At 37.9% G+C, this 25,782-nt stretch overlaps 5 protein-coding genes across 5 annotated transcripts; 2 read left to right on the top strand and 3 right to left on the bottom strand.

Moving 5' to 3' along the window:
* The first annotated feature begins 5,884 nt into the window (after nt 1-5,884).
* LOC125196673 (RING-H2 finger protein ATL64-like) lies at nt 5,885-7,206 on the top strand. Its single transcript, XM_048095280.2, has one exon. The coding sequence runs from the start codon at nt 5,986-5,988 to the stop codon at nt 6,919-6,921; it is 936 nt and encodes a 311-aa protein (XP_047951237.1). The 5' UTR covers nt 5,885-5,985; the 3' UTR covers nt 6,922-7,206.
* A 3,065-nt stretch (nt 7,207-10,271) lies between these two features.
* On the bottom strand, nt 10,272-12,487 carry LOC125197367 (pectinesterase-like). Its single transcript, XM_048096102.2, has 3 exons — nt 11,852-12,487; nt 11,254-11,697; nt 10,272-11,102 (listed from the first exon to the last, which is right to left on the bottom strand). Exons 1-3 carry the CDS (start codon nt 12,291-12,293, stop codon nt 10,399-10,401), a joined length of 1,590 nt encoding a protein of 529 aa, XP_047952059.2. The 5' UTR covers nt 12,294-12,487; the 3' UTR covers nt 10,272-10,398.
* Nucleotides 12,488-15,122: 2,635 nt separating this feature from the next.
* On the top strand, nt 15,123-18,542 carry LOC125194350 (disease resistance protein RPP8-like). Its single transcript, XM_048092521.2, has 3 exons — nt 15,123-16,208; nt 16,287-18,084; nt 18,251-18,542. The coding sequence occupies exons 1-3, from the start codon at nt 15,206-15,208 to the stop codon at nt 18,309-18,311; spliced, it is 2,862 nt and encodes a 953-aa protein (XP_047948478.2). The 5' UTR covers nt 15,123-15,205; the 3' UTR covers nt 18,312-18,542.
* A 30-nt stretch (nt 18,543-18,572) lies between these two features.
* LOC148927186 (pleiotropic drug resistance protein 1-like) lies at nt 18,573-20,550 on the bottom strand. Its single transcript, XM_089056455.1, has 7 exons — nt 20,252-20,550; nt 20,089-20,172; nt 19,857-19,990; nt 19,555-19,782; nt 19,265-19,436; nt 18,938-19,192; nt 18,573-18,872 (listed from the first exon to the last, which is right to left on the bottom strand). Exons 1-7 carry the CDS (start codon nt 20,540-20,542, stop codon nt 18,615-18,617), a joined length of 1,422 nt encoding a protein of 473 aa, XP_088912581.1. The 5' UTR covers nt 20,543-20,550; the 3' UTR covers nt 18,573-18,614.
* Nucleotides 20,551-21,055: 505 nt separating this feature from the next.
* LOC125194351 (pleiotropic drug resistance protein 1-like) lies at nt 21,056-25,427 on the bottom strand. The gene is made up of 14 exons (XM_089056512.1): nt 25,159-25,427; nt 24,876-24,996; nt 24,265-24,353; nt 24,065-24,149; nt 23,732-23,891; nt 23,541-23,617; nt 23,408-23,461; nt 23,195-23,285; nt 22,563-23,122; nt 22,103-22,419; nt 21,861-22,021; nt 21,646-21,749; nt 21,414-21,570; nt 21,056-21,321 (listed from the first exon to the last, which is right to left on the bottom strand). The coding sequence occupies exons 1-14, from the start codon at nt 25,425-25,427 to the stop codon at nt 21,056-21,058; spliced, it is 2,511 nt and encodes an 836-aa protein (XP_088912638.1).
* Nucleotides 25,428-25,782: the final 355 nt, after the last annotated feature.

The raw sequence follows: 25,782 nt of genomic DNA, 5'->3' as shown, positions 1-25,782 counted from the left end.
ACAAGGAACCCCAGCTACACTTGAGTCTTGACTGACACAAGCCCAAGCTATCCAGTTACATCACTTGCACACTAAGTAGACGAGTTAGTAGCACAAAGAAAGTTGATATTTACAGATTTGTACAACAACTCCACCGACCAAGCAACCCCTCCTTTAACCGAAAGTCATAAGGCGAACAACGTGGAACCAACACCGAAGTACCTGTCTCAGAAAACCCTAGGATTCACCGACTACTACTCACGGTCACTGCTACTGTTAGTATGCCTTGAATCTGTATAGTTTGTTGTTATGCTATGTTTCTGTTTTATGCCCTAATTGTTATATTGGGCCTATCACGTCGTCTGTGTGTCTATTTATATAGAAGTAGAGCACACAACTATGTAATCTGAAAACAATCTGTTCTCCATTTCCTGCTCATGGACGTAGCCAACACAACATTGGTGAACCACGCAAATATGTGTCTCTTTACGTTTCTATTTGTCTCGATTACACAACTGCTCTATTCAGTCATAACAGCTACAACACGCACATACGCACAACACCGCTCAAAAACTCACAAGACTCTCAAGAACATAGGAAACTCTCTGATCTCACAAGGAACCATCGATATCTCCTCCGACTTAGCAGATTGAACACTCAAGTTCAATCAAGCATCAGACTTCGCAAGGAAACCCAAGATGTTACCTCTACTAGAGACGTCACCGTACTAAACTCACAAAAGAAGAGATTTGATAGAGAAAGTTCTCGAGAGAAGTAGGAGAAAACCCTTGATCGCAGAGAGAGAGAGAGTCTGAAAATGAGTGAATAAGAATGAGACTAATGGATCACACAACAAACACAAAAGAGATCGAACGGCTCATAGATGAGATCTGCGTGGAGCAAAGACGTGGCAGCCATCGGGCGTACAAGGGAGTTGAGAACGGGCCAGCTGGGTTTGGGCAACACTAAACCACATTGGGCCCGCGACAAATAATTGTCGGGCCCAATAGAGATTAGGCCCATACTCCACAGAGATTGTAAACTCAAATTTCCTTACATTAACTAAGCCGAATAGAATCAAACATGGAGAAGGCGATGGATTCCAAGAATATAAAGAGTATATCCTATGCAATACCATCCATGGATTTGTTTCATGTGTCATGCTTCCTCCGAAAAGAAGTACCTATATCCACTATAATGTTTTTTTTTTTTTGCATAATCAGGTTATTGAGACCATTTATCTCATTTTTGGAGTCGAATTATCTAATAGTTTTAGTTTCCAATTGTTCTTTCTTCAACTTCAATATCTCATGTATTAATTTGATTTTGAAATTATTAATTAAGGTTTATAATTTCAATATCAATCTCTGTCTCTAACAAGAAAAAGGTAAGAAATTATAGTTGAAGGGGCATATATACACATCCAACTTTTTGTCATGGAAAATCTCTAATATTTGTTCATCGACTCTCCCTTTTTATTTTCTGCGTGTTCTTTAAAGAAAGGCAAAAACAATTTCCATTAGGTGGGACAATTAAATTTTTTATTTTAAAATATAGGGGGCAATTTAGTACTTAATTAATTATATTAAATAATTTACTATATACTCTCCCTTCTTCCATAAAAAATAGACTAGTTTTACTATTTTATTATTTTGGACCGTGTCCTTAAATTAGACCAAGTCTAAATATTGAAAGTTTTTAACGAATTACACGCATGCCTTTGTTCCCTCCCAAATACACGATACTTCCATCTCTATTCTACATATGTTTTTCAGTACGTATTACTTCTTAATTAATAGGAGCACTACGTATTAGTATAGTGACGAACTTGACCAACTCACTTTGATAATTTTTCAAGCAGTTCCCAAAATACAATAACTTAATTGATGCATAGGAGAAATATGAGAGATGTTGTATGTGGTTTTCTGTACTTTTTCATGTTGTAAGATTTTTTTTTTGTAAAGCTCAAATTAATTTGTGTGTTTGTTTACTGAGCCACGTACCGTTTGTTTAGGCTGGAGCTGGACTTTGATTAGGCCAAGCCCAACCAATCGATTATTCAATTATGTACCCATTTTAACAGAGAGTTGGGCCTAACACTACCAGGCCTAATTATGAAATCATTAAATAAATATCTTTAAGAAAATTTATTGATAACTTTTCATTTATTTTTCCTAATACTCCATCCATCCCCGTTAATTGGTACCGATTTTTTTCTTTTTCGTCCATCTCAATTAATTGACACCCTTACTTTTTATTACTTTTGGTAGGGGTGTGAATACGGATATCGGGTATTGGATTTACCCATACCCGACCCGATATCCGCCGAATTTGGATACCCAATATCCAATTTTATGGGATTGGGTGTGGGATTAGATATTGAAATATAAGATAAATCGGGTATTGGATAACCCGAATGGGTATCGGGTATTACCCGAATATCCAATTTATTATTTAAAGCATATTTTAAATTAGATTTAGCCATTTTGCAATAAATATGATCTTATACTTTAAAATATAAGTGATCCATTTTTTTTAGTTTTATACTACAAAATAAATGAAACATTAAAGATATTAGTCAATTTAGATATTTCTATATTTCTATTAATATATAAAATTTAATTTTTTATTAATTATTAACACATGTAAAGAGTCGGGTATTTGGATACCCGATACTTCAGATATGGATACCCGGGGCGGGTATTGGAGTACCCGAAAATATATCGAGGCGGGTTTTGGATAGACATTATGATGATTTTCGGTTTGGATACCCGGTTTTTTCGAATCGGGTATCCACGGATACCCGTATTCCCACCCCTAACTTTTGGTAATAGACCCCACATTCCACTAACTTATTCCACCCACATTTTATTATTAAATTGATACTATATAAAAGTAGGACTTATATTCCACTAACTGTTTCTATCCACTTTTCACCACATTTCTTAAAACATGTGTCAAATCAACCGGTGCCAATTAATGGGGACAAAGGGAGTATAAATATACAATTTCTAATATTTCTATTTTTGTTTTCTCAGCAACACCAACAAGCAAAATACTAGCTACTTATGTCCCACAATAGGAGTCACATTTGGTGTGGACGTTTTAAAAAATGTAAAGAATAATGAGTTAGAAAAGTTAGTGAAATATATGACCCACTTTTTATATTTGTTTTTTAATAAAATTTGAGTGAAAAGAGTTATTGGAATTTGAGATTCACTTACTAATATGATAAAAGTGAAATATAACTCTTATTTTATGATAAATTGGCAAAATATAACTCTTATGGTGTTATGGTGTGACAACGGTAATATATCATTGAGAAATCATATTGGGCTTATTCTCTCATATAGAATTTTACTCATCAAACGTTGTTACCAAAAACTCTTGTCAACTGTAACTAACAAACCCCACTCCAAATGAAAACAATTCCCAATATTACGTTGCCAACCTAATCTCATAATTTTATATCCTTCTAATGGAGTTGCTACCCTCCTCCAAAAACAATGTGTGTTTAGATAATACGGAACAACCGACAAATGTCAAATATTGAAGAATCTTCTTATGCACTTAATAATGTTACTTTCATAATTATTTTCGTGGACTGGATCATAATAATTACTCTTATTCATCATAATTACGTGGCCTAAATCTGCATCGATCAACAACCAACAATTATTGAATGTATATATGGCTGATAAGACTTACTCAAAATATGCCCAAAATTGTTGCGATTTCCTAGAACCTAGTACAATATTAGTATTATTGCCCAAAATCTGGATCATAACAAATCTTATGACTCGAATTCTGCATTTATAGTGGGAATTTTATAGGGAAACGGTTTAGTGTTCAAAGATATTTATTATCAATACAATAGCATAGATTAAGATATGTTTTTCTAAGTGTCACATTAGAAGAAAAAAAATCAGCCTTGAATTTGAGCAGTTGGCTGTGAAACATCTTTCCCGGAAAAAGGGAGGTAATATTGGCATAAGTTTGACTGGTGTAATAGATTATTTTTTGTGCATGAAACTATAAATTCAGAATTTATTAGTAAATTTTTACGCGTCGAGTTATCACGTTAGATTTACTATCATTTATGGAGAATGTTAATTGAAAATGTTGCAGTTGACAGCACTTTCTCAGATGCAATCATCTTTGTTTAAAATGTGATTTAGTAGACATAGCCACGAAAATTCCTTCGAGATTCACAAGTCCAAACATGACTAATAGTAAGATTCCTAAAGATGGCCATTGAAGTGATCAAGACAACGAGGAATATATTAGTATTATAATTTGAATTATATAGTATTTATTATTATGACTGGAATAAGGTTTTATAATTATTATGATTATAGAAGTAGGGGAGTGATCAATTGCTAACTTATTAGTAATCACAAATTAAAACTAAATCTTGGTCATTAGATTTCCTAATCTAATGGTTGAAATAATGTCACATGAATTAGATTTTAAATTAAAAAAATTATTAAATAAATTAAAGGGTATTAATGTCAATTCTTTCTCATCAAAATCATCTCAAAACTTTAAATTAACGTAACTCTCTCGATTTAAATTATTTTTTTCGCAAAAAATAGATCAAATTAAAGATAATTTTATAAGGATTTCAACGAGATCGCAATTGCATATGTTCCGACAATGTTCGAGTGATGAAATTTGATAAATTATATTTCAATTTTCATACATGTTGATAAGCAGATTTTATCAATAAAATGCAAAAAAAAAATTCAATATTGTGTATACAAAATCTCAAATAGTGTAAGTAAAATATCAATAAAAATGTGTTGATATTTTCTTGTCCATGTGTTGATATTCTCATGTTATATTGTTGATATTTGTAACACACAATGTTAATATAAAAAAACACCCACGAAAATTATCATATGATAACATAATGACGATATTACCATTTTGTTGATATTTTGTTTACTATTTATTGAAATTTGTGAGCTTTAATCTCATCCACTCATTTCAAAATCTAAGGGTGTAGATTTAGTCTTAGTTTTAGATTATGATATTATAAGCACTAGAAGAGCACCCGAAGTATATACTTTGATCAAATTTAACATTAGAAAAAAAAATCGTTAGTATTAATTTTTGTATTTTATTTGTAGTGATTACGTATTTTATAAATTATTTGAAATTAGCTAAAGAATAAAACAGAAGTGTGGTAACACACAGTGACAAAGAGATGTATCCAATTATGAATGCTCTAAAATCTTTGATTTGTTATTTTAGAGTTTAAATTTAAACCCTTTTGTCCTTGTTATCGTCCGCACATAGATGAACTTTACATGAAACACACCACTCCACTACATCTACATGTAATCTTACTTATTTCAATGGAGATAGGTAGGAAAGAGGTGTGCGGAGATAGGTAGGAAAGAGATGAACTTTACATGAAAGATGAAACACACCACTCCACTACATCTACATGTAATCTTACTTATTTCAATGGAGATAGAGTAGGAAAGAGGTGTGTGAACTGTGGACTTAAAAGCATTAAACTCATTTAATAATCCATTAATTTCAAAGAAAAAGGGCAAGGATTAACTGAACACTTTGGAGTCATGTTGACCTCTCATCTACACGCAATTGACCTGTGTAATTAGCTCGCAACTAATCCGCCGCCGGGAATCCCTAATATACCCCCAACCGAGTCCCACCCAGTCCACTACAAACCCCTTGACCTCCGACCCATTTCCGTCATTTAAGCTCCCCGCGTCAACCAAGGCGTCTTCAAAGAGATAGACGTAGACAGGAGTTGGCCCTAATTCTTGACCAACTGAAACCGTCGCGAAATTTCCTCATCATCACCTTTTCCTGCCTCTTTTTTTTTTTTTTTTTTTTTTTTTTCTTTATAAATTTTAGTTTCAGTTTTGTCCCTTTTATAAATCCACAATTCATCACTAGTTGCTTTCTCACTCATCTTTCATCTCTCTCACACTAAACAATTCTCTGAAATTCGTGTAACTTTTGGGGATTTGCATGTCTATACCGGACGAAAATCAAGTGATGGCGGCGGAGCCGGGGCAGGGCTACGCTTTGAGCGGGAAGATAATGCTCAGCGCCATCGTGGTCCTCTTCGCCGTCGTCGTTTTCATGGTGGCCCTCCACCTCTACGCTCGGTGGTACCTCGTCAGGCTCCGTCGCCGCCAAATCGAGCGGCGCCGCCAGCGCCGCGGCGCCCGGCCCCACGTCGTGCTCTACGCCGACAGCGTCCTCCCCGGCGCCGACCGCGGCCTCGAGCTGGCCGTGCTGAACTCGCTCCCGGTGTTCCTCCACCACCACCAGGCGGCGGAGAAGGAGAAGGAGCAGGAGGTGGCGCCGCCGCCGGAGTGCGCCGTCTGCCTGTCGGAATTCGAGGAGAAGGAAATCGTGCGGCTGCTGCCGAAATGCAACCACTCCTTCCACATAGAGTGCATAGACATGTGGTTCCGGTCGCACTCCACCTGCCCGCTCTGCCGCTCGCCGGTCGAGAAGGTGGTGGGCCACGCCGCCGCGGAGCCGCTCGAATCGGTGGAGGACTCGAATTCGTCGGAACCGGGTTCGAGCTCGAGGCCCGGTTACTGCGACACGTGTCAACACGCGGAAGGGGAAACGACGTCGTCGTCAACATCCCTAGGGGCGAGAAAGGGGGCGGATTTGGTAGGGGTGAGAATTGAGGTGCCGGCAAGGCGGCCGGAGGCGGTGTTCGAGCTGACTCAGAGCTCGCCGGCGAGTCGGCTAGCGTATTTCAAGAGAATTCTCAGTATGGGGAGGAGGTCCCCGGCGGCGGGGGCGGGGGCATCCTCGTCCAGTGGCGGGTGGGGCCCGACGACGCCGCGTGGGGTAGGTACGAGTGGTGGGGCCCACGAGTTGGATTTGGAGAGTGGGATCGGTGAGTCAAAGCGGGTAACGGGTGGGGTAGTGGAAACGAGGTGAGGAGGGAGGCTTCCAGGAAACCACGCCGTACTTTCGAGGAAAACGACAGCGTATTGCGGTCCAAAATTTTCTGTAACTAGTGTTGGACGCGTGGCGTGCTCGTAAAGGAGATTAGATTCCGCTGTTTCAATTAGACTCAAATGTATTGGAAAACGTGGATGGAATTATCACTATGCTAGTGGCCTAGTGGGAGATATTTTAAATTGTTTCTTTTATTTGTAAAAAGTGTGTATATTATATTTAGATTTAAAAGATAGTGATCTATCGACATCGATTTGTATTGAATTTTATTCGTCCGCGTTAAATATTTATCTGCAAATATCTATCCACCGAATTGATGAGAGTATTCACAATAGATACAAAGAACTACAAAGAAATAAATAATCTGAAGATTGCCTCAGCCACGGTTAGGTCTGAAATCTTAATTTAAATAGTATCATAGATAATACTCCATCTGTTCTATTAGAAACGAAACGTTTTTTTTTTGTCAGTCTCATTAAAATTGAAATGTTTCTAAAAATGAAAACAATATCCTTTCTACTTTTTCTTCTTCCTTACTTTACTTTCTTTTCATTAACTCACAAAACAATACTACATAAAATCTCGTAGCGAAAAACAAATGTTGCATATTTAATGGGACAGAGAGAGTACTCCCTCGGTCCCACTACAAGTGAGGAGTTTCTTTATGGTCGGTGTTTTGAGAATATGATAATAAAATAGTTAGAGTGAAGAGAAAGTAAAGTAAGAGAGAGAATAATATAGAAGAGAGTCGTATATACATTATTATCTTAATTACTTTACTTTTTCTCTACTATAACTATTTATTAGTACTCTGATTTGAAGAGAGTATCATTTTTGCAAAATAACGTCCGATTTGAAGAGTCTCACTTGTAGCGGGACGGAGGAGCACTACTTCCTCTATCCATAAAATTAACATAAATATTACTACATCCGTCCTACAATATATGAGTTAGTGGAATGTGGATCCTACTTTACTATTTATGGTAAAAGTGAAATGTGACACTTATTATGAAACGGACTGAAATGACAAAATGTGACTCTTATTGTGGGATGGAAGTAGTACTTCATCGAGCATTCCAAGTCTATGTGTTGAAGAATCGGGAAGGGTGTGAGGATTTAGGGGTGGAGGATGTGGCAAACGCAAGTTTGGGGTCAATAGACTGGTTTACGAACTATGCCAGAAGCCTGATCACTCGGCCTGGCATTGTAGGTTCAATTTACACTATTATATGTATATTTCCATTATGTTCTTTTCTCAATTTACACAATAATATATGTATATTTCAAATATGTTATTTTCCATCGCCTTTCTCGACATTGTCGGTTCATTCGACGTTGACGTTGCTTCTCTAAGCAACCATTGAATATCTCAATTTTTTTATCATTATTCTCTAGTTCATTTTTATCTTAATACTTATCTATCTCATGCAAATTCTACTTGTCAATGCTACAAGTTTTTCAGCAATGCGGACATCGAATAGTATCTCATAATTTTTAATTTTTGTTTGAGCCTCCAACGTTAAATTCTTGACTTCGCCTCAATACATAGGTATCTCACATGCATGATGCACCTACAACCTTGCTTAAAGATTCTTGTATATGTGAAGCTAACAATCTTCAATCAAAGTTTTCTCATGCTGGGTACTAATCCAAGATATTGATTTTTTACTTTTAGGAAATAAATTAAACACATGATTATAAGTATAAAAAAAAAATACTCCGTATAAGAATTCACCCAAAATAAAAATTATGAAAATTTGTATTCACTCTTTTGTCAAAAAAAAAAAAAATAGTCTTATTTTGTCATTTTTCGGATGTCCACGTAGTCTCATTTCAAAAAGAAAAAAAAAAAAACTCATATTTTATCCATTTTTTCTTCTTGTATCTCTTATTTTTTCTCATTCTCTCTTCTACTCTATCTATCTTTTTTCTCCTCTTTATTACTTTATGTCATTAAAAACTTGTGTAATCAATGAAAGAGACTATTTTTCGTGCATGGTGGGAGTATTACATGCCACTTGCACAATTCAATATTTACACATGATTATAAGGAGATGTGTTATAGTTATGCGTCTTTCTTAGAGACATGAAATCCAAAGAGTCTTAGCCTTTCTCCAAAAGTTAAAAAAAAAGACTTTCATAAATGAAATTTGTTCCCTATATTCGTCTACTTCAAGAAAAAGCCCAATAATTTCGGAATGCCAATTTTGTCATTTACCCGTGACCCATTCAAGCCTAGCTTGCTTGTATCATCCCAATTTTAGGGTGGCCCAATCTAGCGGATACTTATTTTTTGGTAAATTGTCGAAAAAATCATGAATTTTCAAATTTTGATTCATCCTACAATTTTAAAAATTGGCTATAAATATTTGAATTTTAACATTTTTTAATCACGGGTCTAATTTTGTCGTGTAACTAGTGTGACATCCGAAAAAATGAACAAGGGCAACATCACTCCATAGTTTTATCATTTTTCTCACATAATTAGCAAACAATTCAACAGCAACATCAATTTGAAACATGTTATCAAATAAAAATATATTTCAAATAGGAAATCTGAATTTTTGTCATAGAAAAAATGTAAAAAATGTAAAATTTCAATAAAATTGTTGGCTAATTTTTAAAGTTATGAGTCAAATCAAAATTTGAATAAAGTTTCAATATTTTTGCAATTTACCCTTATTTTTTTTATCCATAATGTTGGGGTATTGTGTTGTAGTCTTGATAAGTGTCATATGTAATGTTTGTGACAAATGAGAAATAGCAAGACAATGCACGATTCAACTCTTTCAGCCCACATCGTTTACTAGCCTTTTCTATTAGCAAACTGGTATTTTCAATTCAAAATTCTACTGTATTGTGTTATGAATTATGATTGGTTAGGAAACTAATCATGGGAGCTGTCGTTGACACTTGACATGAATTTAGTCAACAATCGTTGGCAATAATGGATGCGTAAGCTTCACAACGCAAACGGGTAAATTTTAATGATTTGAAAAGGCTGACACGAATATATGCGTGTAAACAGTCGTTTCTGCGCAAAATAAAATTAAACTAAAATCTAGTTAAACTGAATTAAAATATAATTCATATTCTCGTAGTTACGATAGATAATTATGAATGATCAAACTCTAGTTAACCGCTAACTAAGAGCTACCGGCGGTTTAGGCGTGTGTGGAGGAGTGGGATAAATGTGATGTGTCGGCACCCAAATTTTAGGCGTGGGTGGATTAATGGGCTATATGTATACTTTCTTCATTCTATCATATTTAAATCATTTTTTCATTTTATGATGGTTGAGTAATTTTAATAGTAATAGTTCCTTATTTTTCCTTTATTTTTTCTTTCTAAGGAAATATTTATAATATTAAAACCATTAAACTTAGCATACCATGCAGCTTAACATTAGAATACTTGTAGTTTCTCATATTGAAAAGTTCAATATGTATGAAAAACTTATTTAGGATTAACCATGCCTCCAACATAAGGAATTGCGGTGTTCTTGACCCAGCTGTCATCACCGGCGTAGACCTTGGCCGGTGTGAAGCCCTGAGCCAGCTCCGGCGTCATCTTCTGAATACCCTTCCACGTCACCCGCTTCGCCAAATCCGCCCCTGCCCCACGGTTGTTGTACTCGCCGTAGTAGAGCGTGTCGAGGCCGTAAGTCCCCATCCACTCCGCCCACCCCTCCGCCTCTATGAAGCCGCCGATGCTCGACTCCATCACGATCGTCCTCGAGTACTCCTTCATCGGCCTCCCCAGGTACGCCTTCGCCGGCGGCTTCGCTGCCGAGAACTCCTTCTCCGCTGTGATGGTGCAGTTCTGGACCACGGTCACCCCGGCCCCGCGGCTGTCGTTGCGGGACTGCGCCGTCACCGAGCAGATCTGGTCCGCCAGCGGCTGCCTCACCGCGATGTCGCAGTTCTGGAACACGGCCACCGCGTCGCCCCAGATGATGTCCATGGTGCCGGTGACGCGGCAGTCGCGGTAGAACTGGCGGTAGATGTGCGCATAGAGTGTGCTCTGGTAGCCGCTCATGTGCACGTTGTAGAACACGGCTTTGTCGCCCGAGACACGCACTGCTACCGCCTGGCGCCCCGAGGCTCCTGCCGTGTTCTCGATCCCGATGTCCTTCGCCATGAAGTCATCCCCATCAATAGCTACAGTCATTTTGAACATCATTAAAAGACGACATTTTATATACGGACATTTAAGAAAAATTGACGCTTAATAATTGAATACTTATTATAATTTGACCAGAATTTGACTAAATTTCGTGATTTAAATAGCTACTCTGCAGTCTGCACCCACAGAGAGTTGCCGTCTGGAAGGCAGGAATGCCCCCTGTGAAGGACTGGCTGCCGGAGATGACGGTCTCCGTGGGCCCTTCTCCGACGAATACGACGTTGTTGGCACCGCCGGGGACCTTGAGAATCTCCTTGTAAACACCGGCCTTGATTTGGATAATGAACAACTGAGTACTATTCAATGGCGCCGCGGCAATAGCCTCCGCGATGGTCTTGTATTTTCCGCTTCCGTCCTGCGCCACCACCGCGCTCGGAGTGAACGCCCCCGGCGCAGCGCCGAGGAGCCCCCTCGCGTGATGGCCGACGAAATCAGGGACGTTATCCATCCGGACCCTCTTGGAACCGCTGAGCAGTTTCCCAAGATCAAGCGACTCGACAATCGCAAGGCCGTTGCTGAGCAACTCGCCGGAGGTCTTGAGCAAGTCCTTGATCTTATCGCCGGTTTCCCCTATACCAACACAAATTAATTAATTAATAACCAAATTGGATGTTGATACAGTTCAAACTTCAAACCGAAGAACTCATCCCAAAATACTAGTCAGTTACTTGACTATTGACGTGGGAATTGAGTGAGTAACAGATTTAGAAATGATATACTATACCGGTGGTGTTCTCGAAGGCGTCGACGCAGGTGTCCTTGCAGGTGAGGCCGGCGCTGAGCCAGACCTTGACGTCGTCGATTTTGTGGACTTGTCTGAAAGATCTTCGCATGTTGCCGATGGTGGTGTTGAGGACTTGCTCGCAGACGGCTAAGGCCCCCTTGGTGCGGGGATCCACCGCCGCGTGTTTGTAGAGAGCCGATTTTCGGATGGCGGTTTTGAGGTTTGTGATGGTGGAGTTGAACGCCGACAGAAGAAGCTCCTTGGGCTCGGTTACGTTGGCGTTGGAGAGGGTTTTTTGGCAGGTTTCCTTGTACTCGGCGTTGGAGCACATGGCGTCGATCTGGGCGGAGTTGTCGGAGGCTGCCGCTGCGGAGATCATGCACGCCACCGCGAGGAAGGTGGCGATCCGCGCCGCCGTTGCTTTGTTATTGCTGTCGACCATAATTTTGGGACTTATTTTCTTAGTAATTTACTTATTTACTTAGTTTTGGTGGAGATCTATATTTATTAATTGAGCGATATGGATGTGGAGGTTTTTATAGAAACCTTTTGTGGCATGGTGATTGTATGGCTATAACTAGCTAAAGAGAAGGAGTCGATGTAATTAGACATTGTGGGTACAGATTTCCGTTCAAATTCCGATGGAGGAAGGACAAGCGGTTCGAATCTCTCTCAAACTTCCACAATTTTCAAACTATGAGTATATAAATATCTAGTAAAATCTAGTGAATATTGAAAAAAATGAAAATAAGTGTATAATCTTAATAACATGAATGATAATAAGTGTACGATTTTATAAGTAAGTTCAAATTAATCAAATAACGATTATTTTTTTTTATCAAACTATCTTCAAGATGAAAATAAATGAAAATTGATAAGCTCATAACATAAATCTCTAATAGTAACAAATTAAAAATCTGATTTGATTAAATATAGCTTTTTTTAAGAGAAACAAAATACATATCTAAATATTACTACTGTGAAATTTACATAGTTTAAAGCTGCACTACTACAAACTAACAACAGTATAAAAAATAGAGTTGAAAGCACCTCCTAAACTAATAATCTGAATTAAATGAAAATGTCTCGTTTATACGGAGTATATGAAAAGCATGGAACATTGGATGCATGCATATGTCGTTTAATAAGTCACAAACAATGTGAAATTGTAAATAGCATTAAATATTTTGTTGAATTCTGTACAAAATCCAATGAACAATAAATATCTGCAAAACGGAAGTAGAAGTTCGAAAAGGGGTTAGAATTTGAAATAATTTATTGCTTTGACTTTCAATCTAACTAGCCGATTTACCGGTCCAAAACGGTCCAACAGGCAAACGATTTTTACAGGCCAAATCGGGCAGACAATGCATTGGTTGTCATCTGAACCGGTCGAACTGGTTGGTCCGATCCAATTTTTAAAATATTGAAATTGTGAATAATTTTACATTTTTAATAGTGTCAGAGTAATTTTACTAAATCGACAGAAATGGAAAACTATAACTATTTTTCAATGGCGAAAGAGTGCACTGCATATATACTTATTATACTGATTTAGCATTTTTTTCATTATTTATTCATTTTAGTATGTCTGCCTCTCGTGTGTTTATATGTAGATGCCATGTATTACTATCTCAATCTCCTCATAGAAGTCCACATTTGACTTGACACAAGTTTTAATAAATATAAAAGAAAGTGAGTTGAAAAAATTAGTAGAGCACTAGAGTAATGCATAATTTGGTAAAGTAAGAAAGAGAGAAAAAAATTGGTATAGTAAGAGAGAGAAGGAGAAAAAAAGTAATGGAACTAAAGTTGGTGGATTATGAGGTCCACTTTAAGTTGTTAATTGTAGTAGTATAAATGGTAAATAAATTGATTTATAGGGGTGTAAAGATTTTCTAAAATAGAAAGTTTAAAAGTTACTACTACTATTTTTAAGGAACATAGTACTAAAATGCAAAGAGTTGCTACTTTTAAAAAAGCAAAAGGAGGATAATAAATAGTTAAAGTGGAAATATAATAAAGAAAGATAAAGTAATGTAGAGAAATGGACTGTAGAAGGTACTAGTACACTTTTTAGGCCATCCGCATCCCTGTCTCTTATCCGTCTCTTAACCGTCTCATCTCTTCACTATTCATGGGCCCCACTGTACTTTTCAGCCCATCTCTTAACTAATAGACAACACCTGCATCCCTCCATCTCTTAACCATCTCATCCCTTAACTATTCATTCAATTTCATTTTTTATTTTTATTTCCAACAAATTCAATTAATAAAAACACACTTCATTAAATAAAATAAAAACATACTTCATTAAAATTATAATTTAAAAGAAAGAGAGATGAGAGAAGAATAGATGTGTGTTTGTATGTAAAATGAAGAATGAGAAGAGTATTTATAGAATATTAAAAAGAATAATAATTTTTTTTTGAAATTGGACCGTTGAACGGTCGTATTACTGTTTTTCAATTTAAATTTTTTTTTTTCGAAAATTCAATTGACGTCATTATTCGGACGCGTGGCTAGCCAGCTCGAGACCGGCCTCTTCCGCGTGCGACGCGTGACGAACTTGCTCATCTCGTCGAGACGAGATGCATGCCGCATCGCCGTCTCAATGCGGTCTCGTCTCTCCGAGACGAGATAGAGCCCTCATCGAGAAGCGATACGGATGCTCTTAGATCTAACTACAACGCACAATACAATCGTGAATTTCTTGAAATGATAATTATGAATATATAATTAAATAAATATGGAGATATAACTAAAAAGAATAGGTAAACATTGAGATTTCTCTAATAAATTTGAAATAAATTTAATTCAAGTGGCGCTACACAAAACATTAAAACACCTCCAAAAATAATGAATATTTGGTCAAATCACGTGCATCCTCGATTTTAATAGTAATTCCTCGGTCCCTGAAAATTTGTTAAAAATTTGCTACCTTTCAGTTTTATCATGTTTGGTAATGTCCATCATATTCCACTAACTCATTCTCGTTCACATTTTATTATAAAACTAATATATATATGCTACCATCTTTTTCAACCAACTTTCTATTACATTTCTTAAAACTTATATTAAATATCTTAAAACTTTACCATCTTTTTCAACCAACTTTCTATTACATTTCTTAAAACTTATATTAAATTTCTTAAAACTTTACCATCTTTTTCAACCAACTTTCTATTACATTTCTTAAAACTTATATTAAATTTCTTAAAACTTGTACTAGGTGAAATGATCAGAAATTAAGGGGGACTCGGAGGGTGCACATTCGTTATCACTTATTTGGCGCCCCAAATTTAGCTCACTGTTCCATTGGAAATTCTAAGACTGAATCAATCAATCAATTCAATGGAGGAAGCAGTAGTCGCCGTAGCTCTAGAAACACTACGTGATCTTCTATTAGAAGAAGGAAGATTGTTAGTCGGCGTTGGCGGCCAAGTGCAGACGCTACAGGTTCAGCTCAAAGAGATCAAGTGTCTCCTCAGAGATGCCGACAGTAAACAGCACCAAAGCCAAACCGTGCGCAATTGGCTCTCACAGATCAGAGACCTCTCCTACCGAGCTGAAGACGTCATCCTTGAATACGCAATCAGAATCTCCTCCGATGGCCGCCGCCGCGGCCTTAAACTATTCCTCCGTCGATTTTGTCTCTGCTACTCGCTCCACCAACTAGGGTCGGAGATCGCGGACATCAAATCGGAGCTCGCAAGGGTCACCGATGATATGAAATCGTACGGAATAAGTAGAATTATCGATGGAGAGGGGAACTCCGTCCAGAATTGGGCGAGGAAGACCTTCCCCGATTTCGAAATTGAAGACTGCTTTGTTGGGAAACAGGATGACCTAAAACGGCTGGTTTCGCTCCTGCTCGACGATGAGCATCGAGTTGTTTCGGTTTGGGGCATGGGGGGTATAGGCAAGACAACCATTGCCAAAAAGGTCTACAATCACATGATTGAGGCTGAAAAGGATCGCTTCGATTCGTTCGCGTGGGTTTGCGTTACTCAGCAGTGTCAAATTCGATCGGCTCAGGAGGATGTTCTGAAGCAGCTTGATCCAGAAAAGGGGGACTGCGTTTCGAGTCTGAGCGACACGCAGTTGGTGGAGAAACTGTGTGAGATTCAAAGAGGGAAGCGATGCTTGATTGTGCTGGATGATATTTGGGAAATTTGTCACTGGGATGGACTCAAGCATGCCTTTCTTGTGCGGAATTTGAAGAGCAAGATTTTGGTGACCACGCGCAAACAGGACGTAGCAGAGATTGGATTCTCTGTGGAGCTTGGCCTGCTTAGCTCGGAGGATTCGTGGGAATTACTAAAGAAGAAAGCATTTCCACACAAGAAAATTCCAGGTAAAAGTCACTGACTCAACTTATATATTAACTTGATCATTCTGATTATTATATTTGAAATCATTATTTTGAATACAGAATTTGCATTGCAAGAAAATCTCATAACTATTGGGAAAGAAATGGTACGGAAATGTGGTTGTTTGCCCTTGGCAATTTCTTTACTCGGAGGGGTCTTGAGTAAGAAAACTTGTGTGAGAGACTGGGAGTTGGTGAATGAAAATATATTTAGAGGTGAAGGGCACGGCGTAAAGGAAAATCAGATTAATGGAGTGCTAAATTCAAGTTATGAAGATCTACCTTATTGTTTGAAGCCGTGTTTTCTCTATTTAGGTAGACTTAAAACAGATGAAACCATATATGCTCCTGATCTGTATAGGATGTGGATAGCACAAGGCTTGATTTCGGATGAGAATTTTAAAGGAAATGATGCAACTTTAACCGATATTGCAGAGCTCTACTTAGGCGAGTTGGTCTCGAGGAGTATTGTTCAGGTTGAGCTTGAGGATGTTATTCCCAAACAAAAATTTAAGATATGCAAACTCCATGATGTAGTAAGAGAGCTATGTTTATCAATGGGGAAAAAGGAGGATTTTGGTGTACAAGTTTTGGATTATCAAGGTGGGAAGTTTAGTACTTTACTGCAGGAAGCTCTGTCTCGTATTAAGACACGACATTTGGCTGTCCATTTTAAAACAGAGCTCCAACTAGAGCATGATGGGATTACTGTCACTTGCGCTGAAGATAATCGCAAGCATCTTAGATCTCTTGAAATACTTAATGATATAGAAAAGAGGCGTATTGAATTCCCTCCGCAGAGTATAGTTGATTTTTGGAAATTCAAGTTGCTTAGAGGTCTAGTTATCTTGAGGTTCAAATTTGCGGACAGAAAGTTACCAAAAGGAATAACTGAACTTGTTCTCCTTAGATACTTACGTCTATGTGAATGTGAACTTGATAGCCTGCCCTCTTCCATAAGCAATTTAGCCTACTTAGATACCCTTGATTTATATCTTTCCAGGAACGTTCGAGTTCCAAACGTGTTGAGCAAGATGTCCAGATTAAAACATTTGCTTCTTCCTCTTTACGACATGGAAAAAATTGGAAATTACAGACTGAAATTGGATGATTGTGTAGATGAGCTGGAGAGTCTAATAGGGTACGATAGTTCAGTGCACGAATTCAAACATATTACAAGAATGGAGAATCTACGACGTTTATCAGCATCAGTAGGTGACAATGAAAGCTTATCAGCTCTTACGAATGCCATTGCAACAAAGTGGAACAAGTTATCATACTGTACAGTTTCAATCAAGAAGGGTTGCGAGTTCACAACAAGTGAAGAAGGGTTGATGAAGTTGAAGCAAGCATTCACATGTCCCAATATTTATGCCTTGAGAGTTTGTGTGAAGTTAGGGAACCTTCTAGAAAAGTGCATAAGCGACATTGTTACCTCAAAAATTGTGAAGCTATCGTTGTTAGAATGCGAGATTGAGCATGATCCAATGGGGATTCTTGGAAAGCTTCCTTCCTTAAGAGAACTGTATTTAGGGCCAAAATCATTTGTCGGAGAGGAGATGACATGTCCTGCATCCAGTTTTCCTTTACTCAAGACGGTTTCTCTAGCTAGATTACCAAACTGGAGGAAGTGGGAAGTGGAGCGAGGAGCCATGCCTCTTGTTGCTGAAGTAACTATTACTCGTTGTCCTCGTTTTGAGAAGATTCCAGAAGGATTCAGTAACATTCAAACTCTTCAAAAATTAGTGTTATCTGAAGTGCCAAGATTGAGGAAAAGGGTTTTGGGATCAGGCCAAGGGGGAGTGGATTTTCACAAAGTTCGCCATGTCCCTTCAATTATCATCAACAAGTCTGTACACAGGTAAACACCTTTTGGTCTGTATATATATATATATGTGTTTTAATGTTTATGATAGTTCATTAGAATTTAGATTGATATTAAGAGATCCATGCAGACCTTGTGTTTTTTTTGTTGAAACAAAATTTATTGGATTGAATCCCATTACTTTTGGATTTAAATTTTACAGGATGAGCGTTCCTCTTCTGGATAGAGACCTTAATAATAAAGCAAATAACATTTGCCGATGAAGTCTATTCCGTTTGTAGCAAAGTCAGAAACACAGTAAAACTCTCCTTAACAAGAGGTTTTTGGTTTCAGTCTGAAGTCATGTCATCTTCCTTTGGTGTTGTAGGTTTGTACCCAAATCTTGTAATGTTCCTCTTTGCACTGTGTCTTATGCAAGTTTATATTATCTCTGTTATGTACAAGTAGTATTTAGTTTAAATACAATGATGCAATATGATTATATTATAGAAATATGTAATATAGCATATAAAATACTTGTCACATCAAATTGTACATGAGGTTACATGTTGAAGAAAAGTCTTCCTTCACCTTGTCTGGAAGTTAAAAGCCCTTATTGAGAAGGCAAAAATGAAGCCAAAAACTAGAGCAAAGGCAGCTACAATAAGGGCGACGTATCCCACAAACTCTTGCTCAAATCCAAAATAATCTCTTATAAATTGCTCCACAGTTTGATTAGTCTCCAACACATCCTGGACGTCTCCGAATTGTGAGGCGATTAATCCATACAAGGTCCATGCCACTGGACATAAATAATAGTACCATCGCCACCATACCGGAATTCTCTGTGTTATCAACACACGAGAAGAGTGAGATTGAGAAAGAGAGAAATTAATTAAAAGTAACTTACAGTTTTAGGGATGAGAAATCCTGAGAAGACGTTCCATAAGCCGTAGAAGGCAGATGAGACTATGGCAGCTATGTTGTGGTTAGGTGTAACGGCAACTGTCATCATCCCATACAACGTGAAATATAGCAATGTCAAGTACGTGAACAAAATGTACCAAAAAAACTTCATCAGGCTCCACTCAAATCCAACCATCGCATACACTATAACGCCGTATATAAGTGTTTGAATCAAGATGTGAGGAAGTTCCACTACAACCTGTCGAGTTTATAGAATATTATGGACATGTCAAAATTTGTAAGACTAACAATCAAAAGATTTGTTTCAGACCTGTCCGAAAGCATAAGGTACAGCTGAATACATTCCGGCTGCTCTTTCCCTGTAAAATACAGTTCTTTCTATGGCGACAACTGGCTGCACTGATGATGCATTCTGTACTCCAAGAAATAGAACGGCAGCATACATAGATCCCATAGCGTTGAAGATGTCTAATGTCTTTGTCCTGATATAAAAAACCGACCCATGTTAGGACTGTGGAACCATATATTTGGATATAATAACATGATGGTTTCAACACTTTAATTCAGGTAAATATATTGTGACTACATGTGCATATATACCTTTTGGAGCCAAGATCCCAAAATATGGTCCCGAGCATTAGGGCGATGAACGTTGTGAATATAATTCTGACAGCAATGTAAGGCGGATTCCTCGAGTATGAGAGGTGCTGTTTCCACAGGCATGCCTTGCATTGGTTGAAGAATGTTTGTGAATAACGACCACTGAAATGTACATCTTTTGAACCTGGGACCGGTTTGTTCAGCTCTGCGATCAATGCTTTATTTCTCCTGATAAACCAAAATATAAGAATGTTTTGTGTATAAGAAAGCGTGTCTCAAGTTTTAACATAGTTTTACTTTACCTGTACAGTTCTGAGCTCTTGTAGAGTTGAGCAAAATCAACTCCTAAAGCAGCTTCTTGAGCTATTGAAGTTACCTCCAACATCCATGTAGCGGGGTTGTAACCATCTTTTATCTTTGCAACTCCATCAATTCCCTGTACACAAAATAGTATAAGATCTTGTTTATCGGTAGTGAATTATTAAATTTTAATTAGGGGAAATTAACTTATATTATCAAGAAATTTCTCATCACCTCAAAATATTGGATTAGTTGAGAACTATGCCGCCCCAATGGACCTACAAAGATCTCTTCGCCTCCCCGTTTCAGCAGCATCAACTGAATTGGCATTTTCTTCAGGTATTTTCTATGTATGTATATGTCTTGCAGAACAAAAGGACTAAAAGTGTTGAAGTACCTCATCAAACGAATCAAAAAGGTCGATGCTTGGTTGATGAATGGTGCATACGACAGTTCTTCCTGTATCCACTGTGTTTCTAACAGCTCTCATAACTATGGCAGCAGCTCTAGCATCAAGCCCTGATGTTGGCTCGTCCATGAAGATGATGGAAGGGTTGGCCACCAGCTCCACTGCCACGGTTAGCCTTTTCCGTTGCTCAGGCGAAAGACCATTTAAACCGTGCAACCCTACTATCCCACCCCTTATTTCAGTAAGCTCAACCAGCTCCATAACTTCTTCTATGAACATCTATTTATTCAATCATTTGTTAATGCAAAGCCACTGTTTATAACCCTACTAGAATTGTAACAGAAATCAGGGGATGGGAGGTGTGACCTTTCGAGTTGCAGATTGGACCTCAGGTGGCAAACGAAGCCAGGCGGAATACAACAAGGACTCATATATGGTAAGATGAGGAGAGTGAATGTCAGTTTGCTCGCAGTAGCCTGAAATTCTGGCAAATGTTTGTTGCTTCTTTGGATACCCAGATATGGTGATTGTTCCGCTGATATAACCTGTTGTCTTCCTCCCCGATAACACGTCCAGTAACGTGGTCTTACCGGCTCCTGTAATTCCCATCAGAGCTGTCAATACACCTGGTCTGAAAGCGCCATTTATGCCTTTGAGAAGCTCCAGTTTATCCTCTTCAACGCCATGAGCTTTCATTTCCTGTCACCATTGAGTATTCATATACATTCTATTTGAATTATTTTTTTTTGAGTTACCATTTGCTGTAAATATTCTTGATCATTACAGTGGCTATCATGTAGATACCTGTGGCATATCGACTAAGTAGCGGATATCTTCAAAAGTAATTGAATGAGGCTGAAATGGTAAGACCATGCCTCTCTTTCTAACAGAATTTGCCTTGACACCTAGGCCATTGCTGCCGCCTTCCACTGGTACGCTATTTTGATCCGCGTGGCTATTCCCAGCTGATGATGGTTGATTATGTTTATTCCATGCAACTTTTGCATTCCTTTCTGCTAATGTTTGTTCAGACAAAACTGGTTGAGGTTTCCCAAAAGCTGCATCAAGAAATCCTTAGTACTTAGTAATTTGGACATTGCAGTTACAACACGTCAACACCATATATAAAATTAGAAAATTAGCAGCTTACGGTTAAGATACATGAGAGCCATTGTGTCCAAGAAATTGAATAGAAAAACATATCCAACAAGAGCTCCAACTCCGATCCAATACCAATATACTTCTGGGAAAAGCCCGCGTGACTTTAAGATTGTCACGCCTAATGCCTCCCCGGAGCTTGAGCTAACCTGTCATTGATTTTTCGATTTTATGCTCGCATAACATTATGTGACATATACTTACATACAACCAAAGTGACTTACATGACTCCAACTCTTTCCAAGAAATTCATTCACTGCTATAGCATTCTGCCCGTACATCATTGGTGACGACCAGTAGCCCCATATCCACCATTTATTGATTTTATCTAAGAACAATAAGAAAAATTGTTACTAATATACTGTTATATTTAAGTGTCACAATAGATCGCACGCACCATAAGCACGCCTACACAAGTTTTTGTAGTATTGAAATATACCTCTTGACACTATAAACCCGCCCAAAACGAAAACAGTAACTAAGGAGCAGGTTCCGAATGAATTGGCAATAGTCATGTTTCTTGCGATTGACCCCATCAATCTAAACATCGCAGAAGCCATCTGGTTCGCCCATAACAGAACCAACCAGTACTTAAAAAATCTGAAAATGAATAAAACAAGTTGGATCACATCAACAAGTAATTATATTTATAACCATATAAATACTAATGCTTATGATTACCTAGTAACATCAGATTGAAATCCAATGCTGTAATAAGTAGCAGCAGCCCAAATGGCAACATCAAGAAAGGAAATGGGAATCCTCAAGATCCAAGCAGGTAGAGAGTAGGACCACACCGGAAAAAACCCAAGATCACGTTGCTTGTACAACACAGGAAGCCTCAGTATACTCAGTGCCATGTCTGAAAATCCATTGAACATTACTACAATCAGTGTGAAGTACAGAGCGGCTAAGTAAATCCCACCGTCTGCTTCTGTTTTCTTGTGCATTTCTGTCCTTAAAAATATCGTCGACGTTATTGCCGCCATCACAGCAAGCTGGAACAAATACAGATCAAATAAAATAACTCATCCCAAAAAAAAATAAGCTTATTAGAAAAGAGTCTATTTGGTCTGGAAACTAGATCAATATGGAACACTGGAGTCCGTAACAGTACCTGAAGTATTCTGAATATGTAAACAGGTGAATTTCTCTTCATAATGAGAAATTCTCGAGAAACATTAGCTTTCAAAACTTGGATTTTGGTGAGGCCGTATTTGTCAGTAGTTAGAGCTGCAGGATGGCTCTTAGCCTTGTCGAAAGGGATGGATAAGTCGTCCCTCATCTGTGTTCCAACGTGAAACGACCAAAATGCTTCGGAAAATTGATCTGCAGAGACAAAACTGTAAGGCTGGTCTCTACGTGCCCAATACTGCTCTTGATCTTTCCTTGATGTTACTTGCTGAAGAAAGTCTGCAATTCCTTTTCTGTCGGGACATCTGAAGCCCAAGCTCTCGAAAAATTCTAGAACGTTCTGTTGAGGGCCTTGGTACACTATTCTCCCGTCAGACAAGAGAATGATGTCGTCAAAGAGTTGGTAAGTCTCGGGTGCAGGCTGCAGCAGTGAAATGACGGCGGTTCCTCCAAGAATGTGGACGGATTGTTTTACTGAGTTCACGATTTGAAAGGTGGTCGAACTGTCCAAACCAGTTGATATCTCATCCATGAATAAAGCTCTTGCTGGTCCAACCAGCATTTCACCTTCAAAACACATTTATATGTTACTTTTCTCCTCTTGTTTGCAGACATTTTAAAAAATTCAATTCAAGTTACCTATTGTCACTCTTTTCTTCTCCCCTCCGGATATCCCTCGAAACAATTCGTTTCCAATCATGGTGTCAGCACAAATATCTAATCCCAATATCTAAAACAACTTGTTTAGTTAGTACTCTAAAATAAGATACACACAATACGATATTGTATTTACAGTTAATTTGGAAATTTCACATGATTCTTTAAGAACAATTAACCCCTTCACAAGGTTACCTTCATAATATAATTTGTCATTATACTGACCTCCTGCCCCTGAATCGAGGCCGCCTACAAGGACAAAACCATTCATATTAACGAATACGAACGCGAACATGAACACAAAACCATGTATATTTGGTTACATTACCTTCATGAAAATGTCAAGATCAGGATCTGGTTTGATGTTAGCCTCTTTCTCCCTCCTCAGTAATTCAGCTAGCATTTCTGCACATGTTCAAATTTATTGCTATGCAGATTAACAAAGAGTAACAGAATTCGCACTTCCAAATCTTGGTAGCATGAAAAAAATAAAAAATAAAAATTGAGATGAATGGTTACCATAAGAAGTTCCAACTCCTTGACAGCGAGCAGAGTAAGCTAGCGTTTCTCTGACTGTCAATTCTCCCAAGTGAATGTCTTGCTGTCCTATATAAGCTGATGTTCGTTGTGGTATGAACTCCTCCATCCCGTGACCGTTGTACGTTACTTTCCCCCTTAACTGCATTGTTTCATATAGAATGTACAAGTTGAGTCCATCCAAATACTGCTAAGCTCAAACTTGACTCATTGATGTTTCAGTTCGAGCTTGAGATTTATTTATCAAGGCTCGCCAATAGCCAAGCAATTTGGTTAATTTATGCAAATGAACCTATTCATAGAAAGAAGTGTTACTTGTAATTCTTGATCAAGTTTTCCTGCTAGTGCTGTGAGCAACGTTGTTTTTCCAGAACTCGGTGGTCCTAAAAGTAGAGTCATTCTGAAGAAGCAAATAAGAAGGGAAAAATAAGTACCAATTGATCAAACAAACGACATGTAAATAGTAGTACTAACATATTGGTGTTTCTAAATGTGTGGATAAATATTACTAATACCTTCCAGCTCTGATGATGCCATTCAGATCATGAAGAACTGATAGTGGTTTCTTTCGACTTGGTAGAATATGTAGCTTTGTCAATAAACCCTTCAATAGTGGATTGGCTCATCTATAGTTAGTTTAATTGTACTGAAATCATATATAGTTGGAAAAAATAATCAATTTTCACCACCCTGCATATTTCATAGTTAATGCATAAATTTGGTGTAACAATAGCGAGTTTAAGCATTACAAAACAAATATTAGGAGTGACATGATTTTAGTGATGCAAAGAGAAATGTTAGTAGGATATTAATTTTTCTGTCTTTTTGTATAACAAATTTAATTGCACACTCCTACTTTTTTTATTACTCCACTACATACTATAAAAGTGTAAGTAAACTTTTTTCTTCAAAAAATTGAAACATGTACACTCAAATGTCACTTAATTTTCTGACATATATAGTTTTATATTATGACACATAATAACTCCATATCACAAGATTGATGTCACAGTTTTATTTAGTGAAACTTGCAAATCTCACAATTCTTTATCAATTATGTCACTGTCGATGTTAGCAGAGAAACAAAATCCCAAGTTAGTTAATGGGAATAATGATTGAACTGTACCTGTACGATGTTAGCAGCGAAGTTCCGTAGTGTTGGGAGTGCTCGGGTGCCCACATAAGTTAGAGCATCAATGCTAAGCTCCTCGAAACGAACTTCAACAGTCGGAAGATGAATCCCAACCCTACATCCGCACTTAATATTATGGTTGAGAAGTTGATGGTAACAGCTTGTAATTTTAGTCTTGTCATGTTTGAGTTTTCAATGCAATAAACTAGAATCGGAGATGAGGCTGCAGTATGGTCTTAGAAAAGAATGAAGTTTAGAGTTTGCGATGTTAAGGTACCTGTCGATGCGACGTTTGATGTTGAGCAGAAAGAGCTCATTGTCTTGGTGTGCAGTGTTGAGCAGTCTATCAACTAGTTTTTTAGAGTCTGCTAATCCAATATTCATCACATCAACCTCTCTGGCGTCACCTTTCTCTTCCGAATACTGCACGCCTTTCCTTATACGCGCATACGTCGGGAGTCTCTGCAGCGCAGCCCATATCAGCGCCGTTTCGTCCTCGTCCCCTTCTCTACTCGACCGCGACCATTCTCTGCTACCTTCTTCCATTGATCTTTTCTGTTTTTTTACTATCTTCCAACCTCTATACATATATTTGTATTGAAGACAAATTCCAATTTGCTGTTTAGAATCCTATCTCTGTCGCTGTTAATTTTATTTTTATATAAGTGGAATTGCTAAGTCAATGTCGTTTTAGGTGTAAATTAGCCGGCCAAGTTTTAAGTTGTCACTACTACTCGGATATATATGTATGGATTACTATAGCCTATAGCCAAATATTTTTGTTCTTATGTTGCTAACATACTTATATATACCACATTATACTGCGATGGCATCGTACAAATCCGTTACTTAGGACATTCTTGTACGGTTGTATTTGTGATTTTCATTCGTCTATTTGTGA

The sequence above is a fragment of the Salvia hispanica genome, chromosome 4 (assembly GCF_029641045.1).
Source record: "Salvia hispanica isolate PSC_SH4W2 chromosome 4, Shi_PSC_v1, whole genome shotgun sequence".
Classification (NCBI taxonomy): domain Eukaryota; kingdom Viridiplantae; phylum Streptophyta; class Magnoliopsida; order Lamiales; family Lamiaceae; genus Salvia; species Salvia hispanica.
Note: the sequence above shows the minus strand (reverse complement) of the source record. Positions and strands in the feature narration are given on the sequence as shown.

Excerpts from the sequence above, each read along its gene's own strand:
- LOC125197367 (XM_048096102.2), bottom strand. The coding sequence starts at position 12,293 with ATGGTCGACAGCAATAACAAAGCAACGGCGGCGCGGATCGCCACCTTC. Across the intron at positions 11,698-11,851 it reads CGCCTTCGAGAACACCACCG|GGGAAACCGGCGATAAGATC; the intron begins GTATAGTATATC and ends GTGTTGGTATAG. Across the intron at positions 11,103-11,253 it reads CTTCCAGACGGCAACTCTCT|CTATTGATGGGGATGACTTC; the intron begins GTGGGTGCAGAC and ends AAATGACTGTAG.
- LOC148927186 (XM_089056455.1), bottom strand. The coding sequence starts at position 20,542 with ATGTTCATAGAAGAAGTTATGGAGCTGGTTGAGCTTACTGAAATAAGG. Across the intron at positions 19,991-20,088 it reads AACTAATCCAATATTTTGAG|GGAATTGATGGAGTTGCAAA; the intron begins GTGATGAGAAAT and ends TTTTGTGTACAG. Across the intron at positions 18,873-18,937 it reads GATTTCTCATCCCTAAAACT|AGAATTCCGGTATGGTGGCG; the intron begins GTAAGTTACTTT and ends TTGATAACACAG.
- LOC125194350 (XM_048092521.2), top strand. The coding sequence starts at position 15,206 with ATGGAGGAAGCAGTAGTCGCCGTAGCTCTAGAAACACTACGTGATCTT. Across the intron at positions 16,209-16,286 it reads TCCACACAAGAAAATTCCAG|AATTTGCATTGCAAGAAAAT; the intron begins GTAAAAGTCACT and ends TTTTGAATACAG. Across the intron at positions 18,085-18,250 it reads ATCAACAAGTCTGTACACAG|GATGAGCGTTCCTCTTCTGG; the intron begins GTAAACACCTTT and ends TAAATTTTACAG.
- LOC125196673 (XM_048095280.2), top strand. The coding sequence starts at position 5,986 with ATGTCTATACCGGACGAAAATCAAGTGATGGCGGCGGAGCCGGGGCAG.
- LOC125194351 (XM_089056512.1), bottom strand. The coding sequence starts at position 25,427 with ATGGAAGAAGGTAGCAGAGAATGGTCGCGGTCGAGTAGAGAAGGGGAC. Across the intron at positions 22,022-22,102 it reads TTTCAATCTGATGTTACTAG|ATTTTTTAAGTACTGGTTGG; the intron begins GTAATCATAAGC and ends ATTCATTTTCAG. Across the intron at positions 21,571-21,645 it reads TTGGAAAGAGTTGGAGTCAT|GTTAGCTCAAGCTCCGGGGA; the intron begins GTAAGTCACTTT and ends AATCAATGACAG.